This window comes from Hypanus sabinus, chromosome 10, assembly GCF_030144855.1.
Source record: "Hypanus sabinus isolate sHypSab1 chromosome 10, sHypSab1.hap1, whole genome shotgun sequence".
NCBI classification, from domain to species: domain Eukaryota; kingdom Metazoa; phylum Chordata; class Chondrichthyes; order Myliobatiformes; family Dasyatidae; genus Hypanus; species Hypanus sabinus.
The window spans coordinates 112,599,968-112,619,419 of NC_082715.1; the positions used below are offsets into that span (position 1 = coordinate 112,599,968).

Here is a 19,452-nt window from a genome sequence, read left to right on the forward strand (position 1 = left end):
CTTTTCTCCCCACTTCCCTCTGAGCCACGGAGTCAGACTCAGTGCCAGAGACCTAGTGGTTGTTGCTTCCCACTAGTTAGTCCCACCCCCCCACCTCAACAATTTCCAAAGCAGTGTATTTATTATTGAGGGGAATGGCCACAGGGGTACACTGCACTGGCTGTTTTCGCCCTTTTTCTTTCCTGACAGTTACTCAGGTACCTGCCTGCTGGATCTTTGGGGTGACAACCTCCCTCACTATTACAACTTCATTCTCCCGTATGACCCGAAGATCATTGAGCTGCATCTCTAGTTTCTTATCACATTCACTAAGGAGTTGCAGCCTGATGCACTTCCATGCAGGTGTAGTTATCAGGGAAACTGAGGGCCTCACAGAGTTCCCACATCTCACACAAACAACATACCACTAACCCTGAATCCACTCTCCATACCCTAGCTATATACTAATAGAGAAAGAAGGGGTGAAAAAATGCTAGGAACTTTCTCACCAAGCCTGTTGAGCCAAAGGCTGGCCACTCTTAACCCAGCTCACTCACACAATAGCCACTCCAAGAATGGCTGCTTTGCTTACAGCTGACTTCTTTATATTGGCCTTTGCCTGAGAGATCGCTATGCTTGTAGCCCGGTGAAAAGTTCCAAAAGGCCCTGAGCTCTTTCTAAACCTTGTGCTGCTTCAGCCAACCAGCGACTACTCAGGATGATTGCAGAGCACAGCTGTTGCTGAATGCACTTACCCCATCCTCTCTTTGTATTGACCATCTCCCCTCTTTCTTTCCAGTCCTGATGAGGGGTCTCAACCCAAAGTGTCCACCGTCTGTTTCCTTCCATCGATACTGTCTGATCCACTGAGCTCCTACAGCATTTTCTGTATTTCTCCTGATCGTAAGACATAAGACCATAAAATATCAAGGCAGATTTAGGCCATTTGGCCAGTCAAGTCTGCTCTACCATTTGATTGTAGCTGATTTATCTTTAGTCTCACTCCCTTTCTCTTGCTATCTCTCTCTGTAACCTTTGATGCCCTTACTGATGAAGAATCTGCCAACCTCCACAATGATTTGACCTTCATAACTGTCTGTGGAAGTGAAATCCACAGAGTAACCACTCTCTGGCTAAAGCAATTCATCCTCATCTCTGTTCTAGAGGGATATACTTGTATTTTGAGTCTGTGCCCTCTGTCCTGTACTCTCCCACTATTGAATATATGCTCTCAACACCCACTATATTCTGGCCTTACAACATTTGGTAGGTTATGATGCGAACACCCCTCCCCCATTCTTCTAAACTCTAGTGAGTACAGGCCTAGAGCCATCAAACACTCCTCGTAAGTTAACCCTCTCTCCAATGCCAGCACATCCTTTCTTAGATATGGGGCCCAGAACTGCTCACAGTCCTCCAAATGTGGTCTGAGAAATGTCTTACAAGCCTCTGCTTTATATCCTTGTTTTATATTCTCATCCTCCGGAAATGTATGCTAACATTACATTTACCATCCTGAATATTGACTCAACCTGCAAACAAATCTTTGAGGAATCCTGCTCTCACGGTTCCAAGTCCCTTGCCACTGTGGAAAGCCTTTCCACTGTGGGTTTCTGAATTCATTCACTGTTGAGAAAATGGTCTATGCTTTATACCTTCTACCCTTCCCTACACTGTATTACGTACAGTGGCCACTCGCTTCCCTACTCTGTATCACGTACAGTGGCCACACACTTCCCTACACTGTATCACGTACAGTGGCCACACGCTTCCCTACACTGTATCATGTACAGTGGCCACACGCTTCCCTGCACTGTATTACGTACAGTGGCCACACGCTTCCCTACACTGTATCACATACAGTGGCCACACACTTTCCCATGCTGTATCACGTACAGTGGCCACACGCTTCCCTACACTGTATCATGTACAGTGGCCACACGCTTCCCTACACTGTATTACGTACAGTGGCCACACGCTTCCCTACGCTGTATTACGTACAGTGGCCACACGCTTCCCTACGCTGTATCACGTACAGTGGCCACACGCTTCCCTACACTGTATCACGTACAGTGGCCACACACTTTCCCACGCTGTATCACGTACAGTGGCCACACGCTTCCCACACTGTATCACGTACAGTGGCCACACACTTTCCCACGCTGTATCACGTACAGTGGCCACACGCTTCCCACACTGTATCACGTACAGTGGCCACACGCTTCCCTACACTATCACGTACAGTGGCCACACGCTTCCCTACACTGTATCACGTACAGTGGCCACACGCTTCCCTACACTGTATCACGTACAGTGGCCACACGCTTCCCTACACTGTATCACGTACAGTGGCCACGCAGTTCCATACGCTGTATCACATACAGTGGCCACACGCTTCCCTACACTGTATCATGTACAGTGGCCACACACTTCCCTACACTGTATCATGTACAGTGGCCACACGCTTCCCTACACTATCACGTACAGTGGCCACACGCTTCCCTACACTGTATCACGTACAGTGGCCACACGCTTCCCTACACTGTATCACGTACAGTGGCCACACGCTTCCCTACACTGTATCACGTACAGTGGCCACACGCTTCCCTACACTGTATCACGTACAGTGGCCACACAGTTCCATACGCTGTATCACATACAGTGGCCACACGCTTCCATACACTGTATCACGTACAGTGGCCACACGCGTCCCTACACTGTATCATGTACAGTGGCCACACGCTTCCATACACTGTATCACGTACAGTGGCCACACGCTTCCCTACACTGTATCATGTACAGTGGCCACACGTTTCCCTACACTGTATCATGTACAGTGGCCACACGCTTCCATACACTGTATCATGTACAGTGGCCACACGCTTCCCTACACTGTATCACATACAGTGGCCACACGCTTCCATACACTGTATCACGTACAGTGGCCACACGCTTCCCTACACTGTATCATGTACAGTGGCCACACGCTTCCCTACACTGTATCATGTAGTGGCCACACGCTTCCCTACACTGTATTACGTACAGTGGCCACACGCTTCCCCACGCTGTATCACGTACAGTGGCCACACGCTTCCCTACGCTGTATTACGTACAGTGGCCACACGCTTCCCTACGCTGTATCACGTACAGTGGCCACACGCTTCCCTACACTGTATCATGTACAGTGGCCACACGCTTCCCTACGCTGTATCACGTACAGTGGCCACACGGTTCCCTACACTGTATCACGTACAGTGGCCACATGCTTCCCTACGCTGTATCATGTACAGTGGCCACACGCTTCCCTACACTGTATCATGTACAGTGACACGCAGTTCCATACACTGTATCACGTACAGTGGCCATGCAGTTCCCTACACTGTCAATTACACCAGCTACACTTTGCCCATTCTCCTAATCTGTCTGAGTTCTTCTGCAGAATCCCTGCTTCTTCAACACTTCCTGCCCCTCCACCTATCTTTGTTAGTGACTAGTGGTATTCCACAGGTGTCGGAGTTGGGTTAATGATCTTACCACAAAGCCAGCATTTTCATCATACAGATCATTAAAATGTAACGTGAAAGGTAGCAGACCCAACTCCAACACCTGTGGATCACCACTAGTCACTGACAGCGAATCAGAAAAGGCCCCTTTTATTTCCACTGTTTGTCTTCTGCTAGTCAGTAATCTTATGTCCATGCTGGTATCTTTCCTGTAATATCTAATCTTATCTTGCTTAGCAGCCTCATGCAGCACCTTTTCAAAGGCCTGAAGATCGAAGTGAACAGCATCCACTGACTCACCTTTGCCTGTTAATTCGTCAACTCCAATGGATTTGTTCGGCAAGTTTCCCTTTCAGGAAACCACGCTGACCTTGGCCTGTTTTATCATTTGCCTCCAAGTAGCTCAAAACCTCATCCTTAAATAATGAACTCCAACATCTTACTAACCACTGGAATCAGGCGATCTGGCCTATAACTTCCTGTACTTTGGTTCTCTCATTACAGAGAGGAGTGATATGTGCAATGTTCCAGTCCGCTGGAATTACAGTGTCTATAAAAAGTATTCATTCCCCCCCCCCCCCCACCCCCCAGAAGTTATATTCTCAGAAACTTCAAGACTTTGTTCTTGTTTTCCTCTGACAGAATCAGCGGATGAAGGCAAACCGGAAGCACCAGACAGACAGGAAGAAGAGAAGGAGGAACAACTGGAAAGAGGGCTGCCTTCTCTACATTTCTCAGAGCATGTATCACATTTGGAGGAAAAGCAGCACGCAAGCAGAAGTGAAGGGGGACTTGGAAAGTTGGACTCCGCAGAGAGTGAGAGCAAAAAGCACGACAACAAACCGGGGGAGGTGCTTTCTCCAGAGCCTCCAAAGGATCTAGAGGAAGAGCTTCCTTCTGTTAACGGTCCAGACGGTGGAGCAGGTCACACACAGGTGACAGAGGGAGAACCAATGTATCCAGATTTTACACAGCAACATCCCAGTGGAGAATTTGAGGAAACAGAAGCAACTCCTTCTAACATTACAGGGAGCATGGAAGATGCAGGGAGTAAACCTCCTCCAGAGGATGGTGTAGAACTAGGCGCGGCTGAACAGAGGAATGACGGGGAATGTGCCAGAGGAACAGGCTCCATGATGGTTGGAGGGAGATCAAAGGAGGAAGTTTTGGGAGAACAGTGTGTCCTGAACGCTGAAGGCGGGAAGGAATCACAGATGGGACCTCCTACAATGAGAGATGGAAAGTCTGACAAAATGGACCACGTGGATGACAGTCCACTTAAGCAAGAGTGGCAAGAGGTGGACAGTGTGCGTGCGATCACATCTGAGAGTGTTGCCGACAGGGCTCATTTGGAGACAGAGAGAGGTGGGTGTAGAGTAACTAACTGTTGGTTACAATCATTTGTCTCTTCCATACATTCACCTGTAGAGTTCCTTATAGAACACAGAACAAAGAGCACAGATGGGCTCCTTGGCCCACAATCTGAACTAATTAAACCCCTAACTAAACTAATCCCTTCTGCCAACACTACCTCCACATCTCTCCATTCTCTACATTCATGTGTCTACCAAAGAGCTTCTAGAATGCCTCTATTGTATTTGCTTCCAGCACCACCCTTGGTAGTGCCTCCCACCACTTTGTTTTTAGAAAATATCTATTTGCATGTGTCTTTTCAATTTAACCCCTCTCACTTTGTATGCTGTACAATATTATATATTTCAATCTTGCTGAAAGATATTGGTTGTCTCTACGTCTGTCATAAGCTTTTAAACTTCTACAAGTTCTCTCCTCAGCCTGCACCACTCTGTTCGATCTCCCTCTCGTGAGCTTTCCTTGGTAAAAAGTGTAAAACCCACATGATGATTTCAGAGGAAGTAATTGATGAGCTATGAAACACTGTGGCATATCCTGAGATGATAAAGGCAGAGCAAATCTTGTGTCTCTCCACAGCCAGGGACTTAAGGGGCCATTACACGGCTCCATGACTCCATATCTTGGTGCCATTGAAGAGAGATGTCTGAATCACTGTAAGCTTCAAGCAATTTGTTGGATGATCTCAGCAGATCGAGCTGCATCTGGGGGGAATAGATTCTGCTCAAATCTGAAATCCTCCAGCACCTTGTGTGTTCCAGATTACAGCTTTTACAGTCTCTTGTGTCTTCAGTATTGATTACAGGCAGGGTGCAGAGAGGCTTTGGGAGCAGTGGGAATGGATAGGCTAAGTGAATGGGCAAGGACATGGCAGATGGAATATAAAGTGACACACACAAAATGCTGGGGGAGCTCAACAGGCCAGGTAGCATCTGTAGAAAAGAGAACAGTCGACGTTTTGAGCCGAGACCCTTTGATAGGAAGTCCTGCAGAAACGTCGATTGTACTCTTTTCCAAGATGCTGCCTGGCCTGCTGAGTTCCTCCAGCATTTTGTGTGTCACTTGGATTTCCAGCATCTGCAGATTTTCTCTTGTTTGTGATTGAAATATAAAGTAGATAGAATTGAAAAGCAGAATAATTATAAAAGATAGGAAGTACTGGGAATATTCTGGCTGTGCCACATCTGTGGATTGAGAAACTTTTGAACAAAGTTTCTCCAGCATTTCCTATTTTTATTTTAGATTTCCAGCACCTGCAGATTTGTGTTTGATTTTGAGGTTTTCCTTTGAAATGGTGAGAGATTATAAATTGTTGCTGTTCCGTGGAGCTTGGATGCTCTTGGGCATGAATCATTGAAAGTTAACACATGGGAATTATGAAGACTTTATAATCTCTTACCATGCTTCGATGAGTATGATGTGTGCTGTCAGCAGGTAAGCTGGTTCATTCACTGTCTCTGTTCCGTGTTGGACATCAGGTTCTCTGCACTCCCAGGAAAGGATTCAGTGGCTGCCATGGACTATCTCAGCACTGTACGGAGTCATCCTGGCTACGAGCAACACTGTGAGACAAGTTGTCCGTTCACTCTCGGAATTTGTAAGTATCTCTATTTACTCCCAGTTTACCTACTGCTGTTCTATGTAGTTCTGTGAGAGTATGATGCTTCTGTCATTGGTAATTCTTACCCTTGGGTCCATGTGTGTTGAAGTCCCATATCTGATTTTCTGCACATATAATCACAGTTTGGGACGTGGGAGTGCATGATTTCCTGAAAGTGGTGTTGCCAGTGGACAGGGTGCTGGAGAAGGCTTTTGGCATGCTGGCCTTCGTCAGTCAGGGCATGAAGTATAGAAGTTGGTATATTATGTTGCACTTGTGCAAGATGTTGATGATTTGGAATATTGTGTTCAGTTTTGGTCGCCCTACTATGGAAAAAATGCCATTGAGTTGCAAAGAGTGCAAATGAGATTCATGAGTATGCTGCCGAGAATCGAGGGACTTAGTTACGGAGAGAAGTTCAGTGAATTGGGACTTTTTTATTGGAGCATAGGAAAATGAGAGATGAATTTAGAGGTATATAAAATCATAAGGGATGTAGATGGGATGAATGCACACTATCTTTTTCTCAGGGTTGGGGAATTAAAACCTAACGAGCATAGGTTTAAGGTGAGAAGGGAAAAATTTAATAGGAACCTGAGGGGCAAATTTTACACCTCAAGGCTGATCAATGTATGGGATGAGCTGCCAGAGGAAATGGTTGAGGCAGGCACATTAATGACAGTTAAAAGATATTTGGATAGGCACATGGATGGGAAAGGATATGGGCACTGGGAAAAGCTTAGATAAGAATCTTTGTTGGGATAGACTTGGCCTGTTTCTGTGTTGTCTGACTATGATGAACTTGTATACATGTAGCACTTAATCTGTCGTGTTATCCCACGGTGATATAGCCAACTTGGCACTGGGGCACCAGCAAATACTTGGATGGTGACTGAAATCTTGTTTAAGGGGGAGGGTTTTAGCGAGTGCCGTCTCGGCAAGTAGGAGTGGTTTGGGGAAGAAATTCGAAAGCCAATCACCTGGGCTACTTGAAAATGTTGCCCTTGGTGCAGTCCTTTTTAAATCAGGGTTGGAGATGAGGCCAGAATATGAGGACCTCAGCTTTTAGAATCCAATGGACTTCTTACAATGCAGGAGGCCATGTAGCTTGGCTTAGCTCCCAACAGTCCCATTATCCTCTTTATTTCCCTGAAGCCTGGCAATTTATTCCCTCTCCCTTTGACTCGTTATTTTTACTGAAAGGCGACTTGTGTTTGGAACGTGTATGGGGGGAGGGGAAGCCCAACTGCACAGGGAGCACCACACAAACAGCGTCTGAGGTCGCGATTGAAGTAGGGTTGCTTGAGCATGGCTAGTTATATCACTGCACTACCCAAAATTGCCTTCATCTGTTTGAGGAAAAGGGTGCTTGAAAATGAAGACCTCAAACCAGGCACAAGGTGATCCCTGTGATTCCTGATCACAAAGTGCTTTTGCAATATGATATCCTACCACAAGCAGACAAAACAGCATGCTCACTGCAAAATCCTCCAAACCCACTAGCCGATAAGCGAACCGGAGTTGTCATCCTACCCTTGGCTAATGTTGAGTCCTGAATTATATAGTGTGATTCCAATAGTCGGACCAAGATGACAACTGAAACAGGCTCACATGGCACAAGGTTAGTAGGAGGAAAGGGGAAAGGCTTTAAGGTTGTTCTCAAAGCCTCGCTAAAGAAGAATGAGCTGGTCACCATGAGCTTTCGTAGCCATTGACTCAATGAACTGGAGGAGCAGCAGGTGGAATTGCACTTGAGAGCCAAGAGATCTTTTTGTGGGAGTATGCTGAAGCAGGAAAGAGCAGCGAACCTCTTTACTGCCAGCTTGACACTTCAAGTGCTTCCTGACCCAGCCTGTGGATGTCACTTTGACTTCATGAGCCACTTCAGAGTCTGATAATTTTGGAATGGAAGCAAGCCATTCTCGACCCCAAAGGATTGCTCAACAGGAAGGTTTACAATCGTGGAAATAGAAAAGATTGCAGATGCTGCAATTTGTAGCAACACACAAAATACTGGATGAATTCAGTGGGTCAGGCAGCATTTATGGAGGGATGATAATCGTGACTGGGTTTCAAAGTTCTGCATTGTTTACAGAAGCTCTTCAAGGTGAAGAAAGCTTCCAAAGACTCTTAAGAAACTGAAAAGCACCTATTTTCGCGGTTTATGAAACGATCTGGAGCCAGATCGACGTAGGGCTGGCGGCTGGCGGCTGGGGGCGCTGCTGGCGGAGCGGAGCCATCCGGAACCGTGATGGTGGAGGTGGCGCTGTTAGTTCCGGCGCCGCTCACTTTCGGTTGACGTGTTGAATGGGAGGCGATCGGTATCTGTCGGCATGAGGCCGATACACAGACGGTTGTCTGGGGTCTTCTCGCTGCCGCTGTTCCATTAACAGGGCAGCCTCACCGGACCCTCTGCTGTCAGACTTCCGCCCTCAACGCCATGAGCTCGGGGAAGGAGCAGACAGCGCCGACCGCTCACGGACTCGGGCCCGGTGCACTCGTCTACTCGGCTCTGGTGGGCCGCATTAACCAGGTGAGGAGAGCGGCGACCAGGGACTGGGAGCAAGTCCACCTGTCCGATCCCGCCACTGGACTCCGGCCGGCCTGGTTTGACGGGTGGCAGAAGGCAATCACTTGGGAGCGAGATAACGGGCAGTGATAGCACTATAAATGTTCGGTTAACACAGCCGTGTTTGTTACCTGAAGCCAGTTGTAAATGCACTCTGTGTGTGTGTGTGTGTGTGGAGGTTGGTCAGTATGGGTATACTGTGTGTGTGTACCCGAGGTTGGTCAGTGTAGGTATACTGTGTGTGTTTGTGTGATAAGATGGGCTGCTTAGTAAAGGTTGCAAATGCCAAAATCGGTGGAGATGTTACTGAAGAAGATTGTTACAGGAGGATGTAGGTCATTTGCAGATATAGAGAAATGGATATACAGTTTAATCCAGCAAGTGGGAGATGTATTGCACTTTTGGGGGTAGGGTCAGATGTAAATGTGAAATGTATACAGTAAATGGCAGGATCTTTGCATCATTATTGTACCGGTGATCTTGGGGTCTAAGTCCATAGCTCTCTGAAGGTAGCAACACAAATAGGCTGGTAAAGAAGACATATCAGTCTTCACTGAAGGCACTGAGTACAGGAATCGTAAACGTTGCAGTGTATAAAACTGGTGAAGCTGCATTTGCAGTGTTATCTGCTGTTCTGTTTGCCCCATTACAGGAAGGATGTACACACGAGGAAATCTGCAGATGCTGGAAATTCAAACAACAACAACAACACAAAATGCTGGTGGAACACAGCAGGCCAGGCAGCATCTATAGGAGAAGCACTGTCGATGTTTCGGGCCAAGACCCTTCGTCAGGACTCCTGGCCTGCTGTGTTCCACCAGCATTTTGTGTGTGTTGTTTACAGGAAGGATGTGGAGACTTTGGAAAGGGTGAAAAAGAGGTTCATCAGGATGTTGCTTGGAATATTAGGAGATATTAATCAAATTTGTGTTGTTTTCTCAGAGGCACTAGAGGCTGAATGGAAACTTTGTAGAGGGTTGTAAGATTATGAGAGGCATAGGTACTCAATCTTTTTTCTAGGTGGAGATGTCAAATACTAGAAAATGCATTTAAGATGAGAGAGGGAAAGTTTAAAGGAGATGTTTGCTGTAAACTTTATTTTTACATGAAGTGGTAGGTGCCTGGAATGCACTGGTGGTGGAAGCAAACATGGTAGTAGCATTTAAGAGGCACCAGAGCGTGTAGGGAATGGAGAGGTGTGGATCACCTGCAGGCAGATGGTTCACAGAGCGTGTAGGGAATGGAGAGGTGTGGATCACCTGCAGGCAGATGGTTCACAGAGCGTGTAGGGAATGGAGAGGTGTGGATCACCTGCAGGCAGATACTTTACTGTAGGACAAAGTCCTATGAAAAAGTTTCTTAAATTGTGTTACCCAAAGAGGGGGATGGTACGGGTCATGTGGGTGGTAGTGGCACACTTTATAATGAAGGTGATCATACTACAAATGTATAGAATCAGTAACACTGTGAATGCTTAGATTGAATGACATAATTAATGATAAATAAAGCAATGCATATTTTCTTTGTATTTATGTATATTTTGATGAATTAAGTTTACTTTGAAATTTAAGAAGTCACTAAACATTGTGTGTGGGTGTGAATGTAGCCATAGTTACAAGATGTGTTGTCTATATGCATGTACTCATGGTAACTTGTAAGATGCATTAAGGTAACTTGATTAATGTGCATATGGTAACTTTATAAATGTATTTCTGTCATATCTGTGAGTGAGTTTACGTATAGTAACTGTATAAAATGTATAAAGTTGTGGGTTATTGCACTTTAGTGGTAACTTCAAAATTTTTTGTTGTAATTTGTATATATGAAAATATCCTTGTGACTTTATAAACTAATATTCAATATATCTGTGTGTTTTATGTGCTTACTATTTATATTGCTGTCTATTTTCTTACTGTAGTAACACAAATGTGCTAGTACCATGATCTCAGTTTTATAAATGTACCGTTAATGCAGCTGTATGTTTTTCACAGGTGTCCTATGAATGTATTGTTCATTGAGTGGTAGAAACAGGAAAAAACAATTTGGTCTTTTGTATCTCAGTCAGATCATGTTGATCTTTTACCAGATATTATCCCATATCTCATATTTGCTGAATAACCTTCTCCACCAAAGGTGGCTGTGAAGGCTCAATCAAGGCAGAGATTAACAAGAGTTGGGTTAAAAACAGAAAGGATCCAGTGCTTAGAAATTGCTCCTCATCTCTGATATAAATGGACCCCTCTATTCTGAGGTTATGACCTCTAGTCCTAGACTCCCTCACTCTTGGAAACATCCTCGTCACATCCACTCTATCTGGGCCTTTCAACATTTGATATACGTCAATGAGATGGCCCCCCCCCCCCCATTCTTCTAAATCCCAGCGAGGGCTGTTCCGGAGCCATCAAATACTCCTCATATGATGAGCCTTTTATTCCTGGAATAATCTTCATGACTCTCTTTTGAACCTGTTGCAGCCTTTTCTTAGATACGGGGCTCAGAGATGTTCACAAGCCTCAGTACTACATCCTTGCTTTTTTATTCGAGTCCTCTTGAAATGAATGCTAACATTGCATTTGCCTTCCTCACCATCATCATCATCTCAACCTGCAAGGGAACCCTGCACAAGGACTCCCAAGTACCTTTGCACCTTGGACTTTTGGATTTTCTCCTTGTTTAGAAAGTACAGTCAGCCCTCCTTATCCGCGAGTTCCGCATGCGCAGATTCAACCAACCACGATTCGGGAAAACCCGGAAGTTCTCTCTCCAGCACTCGTTGTTTGAGCATGTACAGACTACTATTTTCTTGTCATTATTCCCTAAACAATGCAGTCTAACAACTATTTACATAGCATTTACATTGTATTAGGTATTATAAGTAATCTAGAGATGATTTTAAAGTACAAGCAGTCCCTGGGTTATGAATGAGTACCGTTCCTGAGTCCGTCTTTAAGTCGAATTTGAAGTCGGAACATGTACATCCGGTATTACTTAGCGTCAGTTAGTCAAACATTTGTCTTAGTATATAGTATATATTTTACCTTTTTATGCATATAAAACACTTAGGAAACGTATGTATTTCAATAATTAAACCACTGCATTGCTTAGTAATAATTGCAGCTTTCATCAGGAAGGGCCTTCCACATGCTCCATTAAAATTGTTCTGATCGTTGACCGACTGTAGCCTAACTCTTTGACCGATCGCGTTTCACCTCTTTCTGATCGCTTTATTACTTCCACTTTATTTTCAATTGTGATTGTCATTGTTTTCATGAACTGAAACACTGCGGATTCAGAGCTGCCCACCATACTGAGAGACAGGTCAAATAAGGTCCGGTGTTCCGCTGGGTCCTAAAGATCACTGCACTAAGACTGGTTAAATAAGGTCCGGTGTTCCGCTGGGTCCTAAAGACCACTGCACTGAGACAGGTTAAATAAGGGACTTGAGCATCTGCATTTTTTGGTATCTATGGGTGGGGGTCCTGGAACCGATCCCCCATGGATAAAGAGGGCCGACTGTAGTCAGTGCTTTTATTCCTTCTGCTAAAGTGTATGATCATAATCTTCCCTACACTATTATATCTACCACTTCTTTCTCCATTCTCCTAATCTAAGTCCTTCTGCAGCCTTCCTGCTTCCTCACATTACCTACCTGTCTCCTTATTGTTCGTAAACTTGCCTACAAAGCCATCAGTTCCATCATCCATAATCGACTTACAATGTAAAGAGCATCAGTACCAACTCTGTGGAGCCCCACTGGTCATCAGCGGCCAAAAAGAAAAGGCTACCTTTATTCCCACTTTTTGCCATCTGCCTATCTGCTAATGCTCTATCTGTGTTAGTGTCTTTCCCGTAATACCATGGGCCCTTAATTTGTTAAGCAACCTCATGTGCAGCACTTGTCAAAGGCCTTCTGGCAATCCAATACACAATGTCCACTAATTCTCCTTTGCCTTTCCTACTTGTTATTTCCTCAAAGATTCCCAACAGATTTATCAGGCAAGATTTTCACTGAATGAAAGCCTGCTGACTTTGGCCTATTTTACCATGTGCCTCCAAGTATCCTGAAACCCCATCTTTAACAGTCGAGTTTAACATCTTCCCAACCACTGAGGTCAGGCTAACTGGCCTATAATTTCCTTTCATCTGCCTCCTTCCCTTCTTGAAGAGTGGAGTGACGTGCAATTTTCTAGTCCTCCGGAACCATGCCAAAATCTTTTGATTCTTGAAAGATCATTCCTATTACCTCTACAACCTCCTAAGAGACCTCTTTCAAATCTGTGGGGTGTAGTCTGTCTTGTCCAGGTGACTTATCTACCTTCACGTCTTTCAGCTTCCCAAATATCTTCCTAGTAAAAAGAATTGCACCCACTTCTGTGCTCTGACCATTACTACCTCTCCAGGGTAATTTCCCAGGATCTGATATTTACTCTTGCCTCTCTTTTACTCTTTATAAATTGGGGAAAAAACAATTTTTGTCCTCTTTGATATTATTGGCTAGCTTACCTTCATATTTCATTTTTACCCTCCTTATTGCTTTTTTTTTTACTTGCTTTCTGTTGTTTTTTAAAAGCTTCCCAATCTTCTCCCTTCACACCAATTTTTGTTCCGTTGCATGCCATCTTTTCCTTTCATGTTGGCTTCGACTTGTCAGCCATAGTTGCCATCCTGCCTTTTGAATACTTCCTTGTTTTTGGGATAATTCTGTCCTGTGTCTTCTGAATTGCTCTCAGAAATCCCAGCCATTGCTGCTCCCTCATCATCCCTGCTAGTCAACTTTGGCCAGCTCCTTTCTTACGCCTCTCATTCCTTTTACTCCTTTGTAATACCGATACATTTGACTTTAACTTCTCTCTCTCAAATTGCAGGATGAATTGTGTCATATTATGATCTCTTGTCTCCTACAGGTTCACTTACCTTAAGTTCCTTGATGAAATTTATTTCATGACACAACACCCAGTCCTGATCCCCTAGTGGGCTCAACCCTGATGGGTTTAACAGGCAGGTGTACCTAAAAAGTGGCTGTTGAGTGTGTGTCCTAGTTCTTGATTTCCCCATTCCTGGGAAAGAGACTGTACTCATCCTAACTGTGCTCCTCGTGAGTTTATAATGTCACCTCTCATTTTATCATACTCTAAAGAATAAAATCCCAGCATGCTCAATCTTTTGTAACAGTCCCTTGAATTCCAACAACTTTCTTGTAAATCTTCTCTTTACTCTTTCCAGCATAATGGCATATTTTCTATAGCAGGGTGACCAAAACTGAACATAATATTCCAAATGTGGCCTCACCAACATCTTGTACATTTACAATAAAAGCAGTGAATGGTTAATCATAGAAACTACTATATGGGAAACTGCTGAGCCCTAACAATTCTGCATGCTATGTTGTATATCTCTGCTTTTCTTTCCTTTGTCCTCTAAGTTTCTAAATCTCAGGCACCTATTAGGTTTGTTTTAAAATTACAGAAATAGTCTAGGTGTCTTTGCTAGATGTAAAGTTAATGTAACTCTTGGTCTGTGAAGTAATTTCTTAAATACTTGAATCTAAATATGTTAATGTAACCAGTCCTCCCTGTGTTATTAACAGGTGACTTTCTGTAGAACCCATATGAATGACCATTTGAGAGACCAGAGACATGAGGTTGTCAGCTGCTGCAATGCTGCAGGTTTCTACCACGTGCAAACATAGTTCAGAATTAGTCTTGTTATCGCTAGCAGGATTCATGAAAGTAGTCTCTTAATGGTTGTGCTAAGCACCCTAGTTTAATTATGTTATCCTTGGCTGGTGTGTTTTTTTTCCTCTCTATATTGCTCTGTAGTTGGCATTTGTCACTTGCAAACTTCCTGATTATGAGCAGTTCTCAGGAACCCTGCTGTAATTTGGAAGATTTCTATTCTTAACACTTTCATTAACTGAATGCCTCATTTGCCACTTCTTTTCACATGCAATACCTTGGCATATTGATAAGTGCATATATATATATATATATATATATATAAAGAATTTATCCAATTCTTCAGTTCTAATTCCTAACAGACTTTCCTCTCTTTTTTTTATATAACCACTTGCAGTGTTTTTTTTAGATTTCTGGACTCAATCAACTTGAGTCTCTTGTGCATTGTCCATAAACTTCACCCGAGCTTCAGCAGTGCTATGTCTTGGTTATAAAAGCATTGAGCTTCCAGTCCCTTTTCCCCTGGCCACTCAAATCTTGCTGTTTTGTTTCTCTAAGACCCACGTTGGCCAGATGGTTGATCATCTGTGCTGGGGTTGTCTTTTGCTTGGTGCCTGTTCTTGTCGGATGACTCACCTGTGACGTTCTTTGGGTGTTTTTACACACGTGCATGTTTTTGGTCATATCAGTTATATCTGTATGATAATTTTAATGCATACTCTTAAATCTTCTCCAATTTGAACTGCATGTTATTTTTGGGTTATAGGCTGTTCATTACTAAAGATAGTGGTAAGAGAGAAGTGGAGGATATTCTCTTGAACAATTGTAGAGCGGCAGTTTAAGTGAATTCAGATAACAGTACTGTATTGGCTATGTGGCCTGTGCCAGTTTGCAACATGGAAGCAATGGTAGACATTTTCTTGTGATCTTTATAAATATGTCCATGCATCTCGAATTGATGAAACTATGCATGTGGATGTGCTATTCTAGTTTATGATTATTAAGTTCTTTAAAAAATATTTTGTATACTAAATCATCTGGGACACTGTTTACGTGGAGCTGGGGCAGTCTTGAAATTAAATAATATTTATGGTGAGAGACTCTTGGACCAGGAGCCTACTTTTATTAGTGTCATATTGTCCAATTCTTTTATTTTTACTCCACCTGCAATTTCTCTGCCCATATTTCAAATTAGTTTACTGTATATCCTGCTCTAGCCTCTATCAGCTTTTCTACTATCCACAATTCTGCACTTACTGTGTTGTCTGCAAATTTGTTTATCAGCACACCTATATTATTCTCCAAATCATTTATATGGATTACAAAGGATAGAACTGATCCCCACTGGTTACAAACCTCCAGTCAGAAAAATACTCCTTCAAAACTACTCTCTTCTTTGGCCAAAACCAGTTTTAAATCCAAACTATCAACTCACCAAGGGCCTTAATCTTTTAGGTCAGCCTATCTTGGATCATGTTGAATGCTTTACTGAAGTCCATGTATACATTATCAGCTGACCTGTTCTTATCTCTTCTCACTGTGCTGACTATGGGTTAATAAGCACTTTCAGTTGCATGCCACATTGTGACTTGTCGCTTCAAGTAAAAGTTGAGAAACGAAGTGCGTTAATCAGAGTTTAATCCTCCAGGTAGCTTGCCAAGGTTACCCAGCTGATAGTTGTGTTTTATTCAGTGACTGGCCATGTTGATCTAATTCTAGACAGCAGTATCAGTGCAATTGGAATCAGCAAACAGTGTTATATTGAGAGATCCTCCCTCAGTATTGATGATTTATACTGGAACTATATACACATCTGCTTGCACAGTGTGCCATCATTTGGCTTTAAAATATACTGACAGGTTTGAATATCAGGATTATGAAAAGCAGTGAGCATTAATAGCCAGAGAGTCATACAGCACTGAATGGAGCCCTTTGACACAACTTGTTCATGCTGACCATAGCATCCTCCCCGTTAGTTCCAGTCACCTGTGTTCAGTCCATGCCCTTCCTCTTCATATGCGTATCCAAATGCTTCTTCAATGTTGCAGTTCTGCCTGCTTCAGCCACTTCTCTGACAGCTCATTCCAAGTACTCACTACTCACTGTGTAAAGAAGTTATCTCTCAGGTCTCTTAAATTTCTCCCCTCTTGTGTTTGTGCCCTCTTGGTTTAAGCTCCTCAAGCCTGGGAGAAAAGGCTGATCATCTATCTCATCCATATCCCTCATGATTTTTATAAACTTTAATGAGATCATCTCTCATTTTCCTACATTCCAAAAAAAAATCCAGTGTGTCCAATGGGTCCCTAAAACTCACTGTCAAGTCCAGGCTACATCCTCATAAGTCTCTTCTGCACTGTCCTGAGCTTGACAGTATATTTTATGTAATAGGGTGACCAAACTACACATGATTCTCCAAGTGCAGTCTCGCCATGACTTGTATAACTGCAACATAATGTCCCTCTTCCTAAATTTCATGCTCTGACTGATGAAGGTCAACATACAAAACACCTTCACCACTCTATCTACTTGTGCAAAGTTCAGTGCAAGTGCCTGCACTTGTTCTCCGAGTTGCCTCTTTTGCACAACACCTGTAAGTGCCTTTTGATTCACTGTATAGGTCCTAAACTGGTTTGAATGTACAAAATACATTACCTATTTTGTTTCAAAACTACAAAAGTTTATTTACACAAAAATACACAAAATACAGACATCATTTACAAGTCTGTGAGCATTAATTAAAATATGATTATTACTGTCTATAAAACAGTAGGTTTTCCAGGAACAGTAAAGCCCACTGTTCCCAGAAATCCCCTACTGTACCCTTCATGACCACATGATCCCTATAACCTGCTTAACTATCAACAAGACCTTATAGTTTAGTATACTTTCACAACCAACTTATTTCCATATTGGATAATTTGTTTGCGTTCAGTCATGAAGTTGAGTCCGACTCTTCATGACCTCATGGACACCTGCGCACCAAGACTTCTGGTTGGAAGCTGCCTCTCTAAGATCCCCCAAGGTCATGCACATTGTCTGAGTAATATTATCGATCCTGTCGTCGTCCTCCTTCTGTTTTACCGAACATGAAAGTCTTCTCCAAGGCATCCTGTCTTCTCATGATGTGGCCAAAATATTTGAGCTTATCTCTTATAATCAAGTCTCCTAGTGAGCAGTCGGTTTGTATTTCTTTAAGTATTGACTTGTTGGATCTTCTTGCTGTCGAACAAACTCTTAACATTGTCCATATTATTGGATAGTAGCAGTACCAAGACTGATCCCGGGGCATCTCACCAGTAACAGTCCTCCAGTTGGAGAATCGGCCTTTAATCATTACCCTTTGCTTCCTGACATCGAGCCAATTCTGAACCCACCTCACTTGTCAGTCCCCTTGAATCCCATGCGACTCTTATCTTCCAGTTCAGCTTGCTATGTGAGACCTTGTCAGGGGCCTTACTGAAGTCCATATAAACAACATCCACTGCCATATCTTCATCATTCTCCTCTGTTGTCCCTTTAAAATATTCCGAAAGATTTTTCAAACATGACCTCCCACACACAGAATCATGCAAACTATTTTAAATTAGGTCTCGACTATCCAAATGATGGTAGATCTTGTCCCTCAGAATTCCCTCCAATGAATTCCCTCTAGTAGCTTCCCTAAACTGAAGTCAGGCTCACAGGCCTGTATTTCCCTAGCCTGTCCTTTCTACCCTTATTGAACAGTGGAACAACATTAGCCACCCTGCAGTCTTCAGGAACTTCACCAATGGCTAACAAAAAAGCAAATTTCTCAGTCTGTGACTTTTTTTTCCAATGGCTACGATCTGGAGGTGCGCTTGGCCGGGTCCTGGGGATTTGCCCATGTCAATGTACTGTAAGGGTGCAAATATTTTCTTCATCATAATATGAATATGATGCATGATCTCATGATTTATTGCCCTCACATTTTGACATACTAGGATAGAGAATTAAGAAAATGCACCTGTGAAAAGCAATTCCTTCACACCTCAGTTTTACATGACTGTCACCTTGTAAGTATGTCTCCATACTTGATACCCTCACTGGTAGAAACATCTTAACATGTACCCTGCTATACCTCCTCAGAACCTTGTAAATAATATCTTATTCTTCTAAACCCCACAGATCCAACTTGGTAAGCCTCTTGCGATGGGAATCTCCTCTTACTCCAGGAATGTCTTTTGGACAGCCAACAATACTACTCTGTCCTTTCTTTAGTGACTTGACCAAGACTGTACGCAGCACTCCTGGTGTAGTTTCACCGGCACCTTGTACATTTGTAGCAGTACTTGTCATTTCTCAAACCCAGCATCTTACAATAAAAGCAGTATGCTGTGTGCAACATGCTGCTTCTGCAGTTGACTCTCTAATTCATGCACAAAAGCAATAGGCCATCATTTGCAGTCTGCCTTTTGGTTTCACTTACTGAAGTATATGACCTCCTATTTTCCTATATTAAAATCCTTTTGCCAGGTTTTCTCCTGATTAGGCAGCCTGTCTATCCTGTCGCTCCTCTCAGCATGTTCTTCCACTATTTGTGTATTATTGGCAAACTTGGATGCCACATATTCTATTCCCCCACCCTTTCCAGGTCATTAACATAAGCAGTCAGTAATTAGGGGCCAAAATCAGATCCCTGGGGCACAGAAGCATAGTGGTTAGCACAACGCTTTACAATGCCAGTGATCTGGGTTAAATTCCTTTTGCTCCCGGTAAGGAACTTTAATGTTCTCC

The 19,452-nt window shown here is 43.5% G+C and overlaps 1 protein-coding gene across 5 annotated transcripts in view; it reads left to right on the forward strand.

The window, feature by feature from the left end:
* The window catches only part of mia3 (MIA SH3 domain ER export factor 3), a 111,422-nt gene that overhangs the window by 34,308 nt on the left and 57,662 nt on the right, over positions 1-19,452 (forward strand). For all 5 annotated transcript variants that reach the window (XM_059982648.1, XM_059982650.1, XM_059982649.1 and 2 more), the window contains 2 exons: positions 4,125-4,847; positions 6,332-6,450. In XM_059982648.1, the coding sequence (XP_059838631.1) occupies positions 4,125-4,847; positions 6,332-6,450 (842 nt within the window). The remainder of the gene's footprint in view (positions 1-4,124; positions 4,848-6,331; positions 6,451-19,452) is intronic.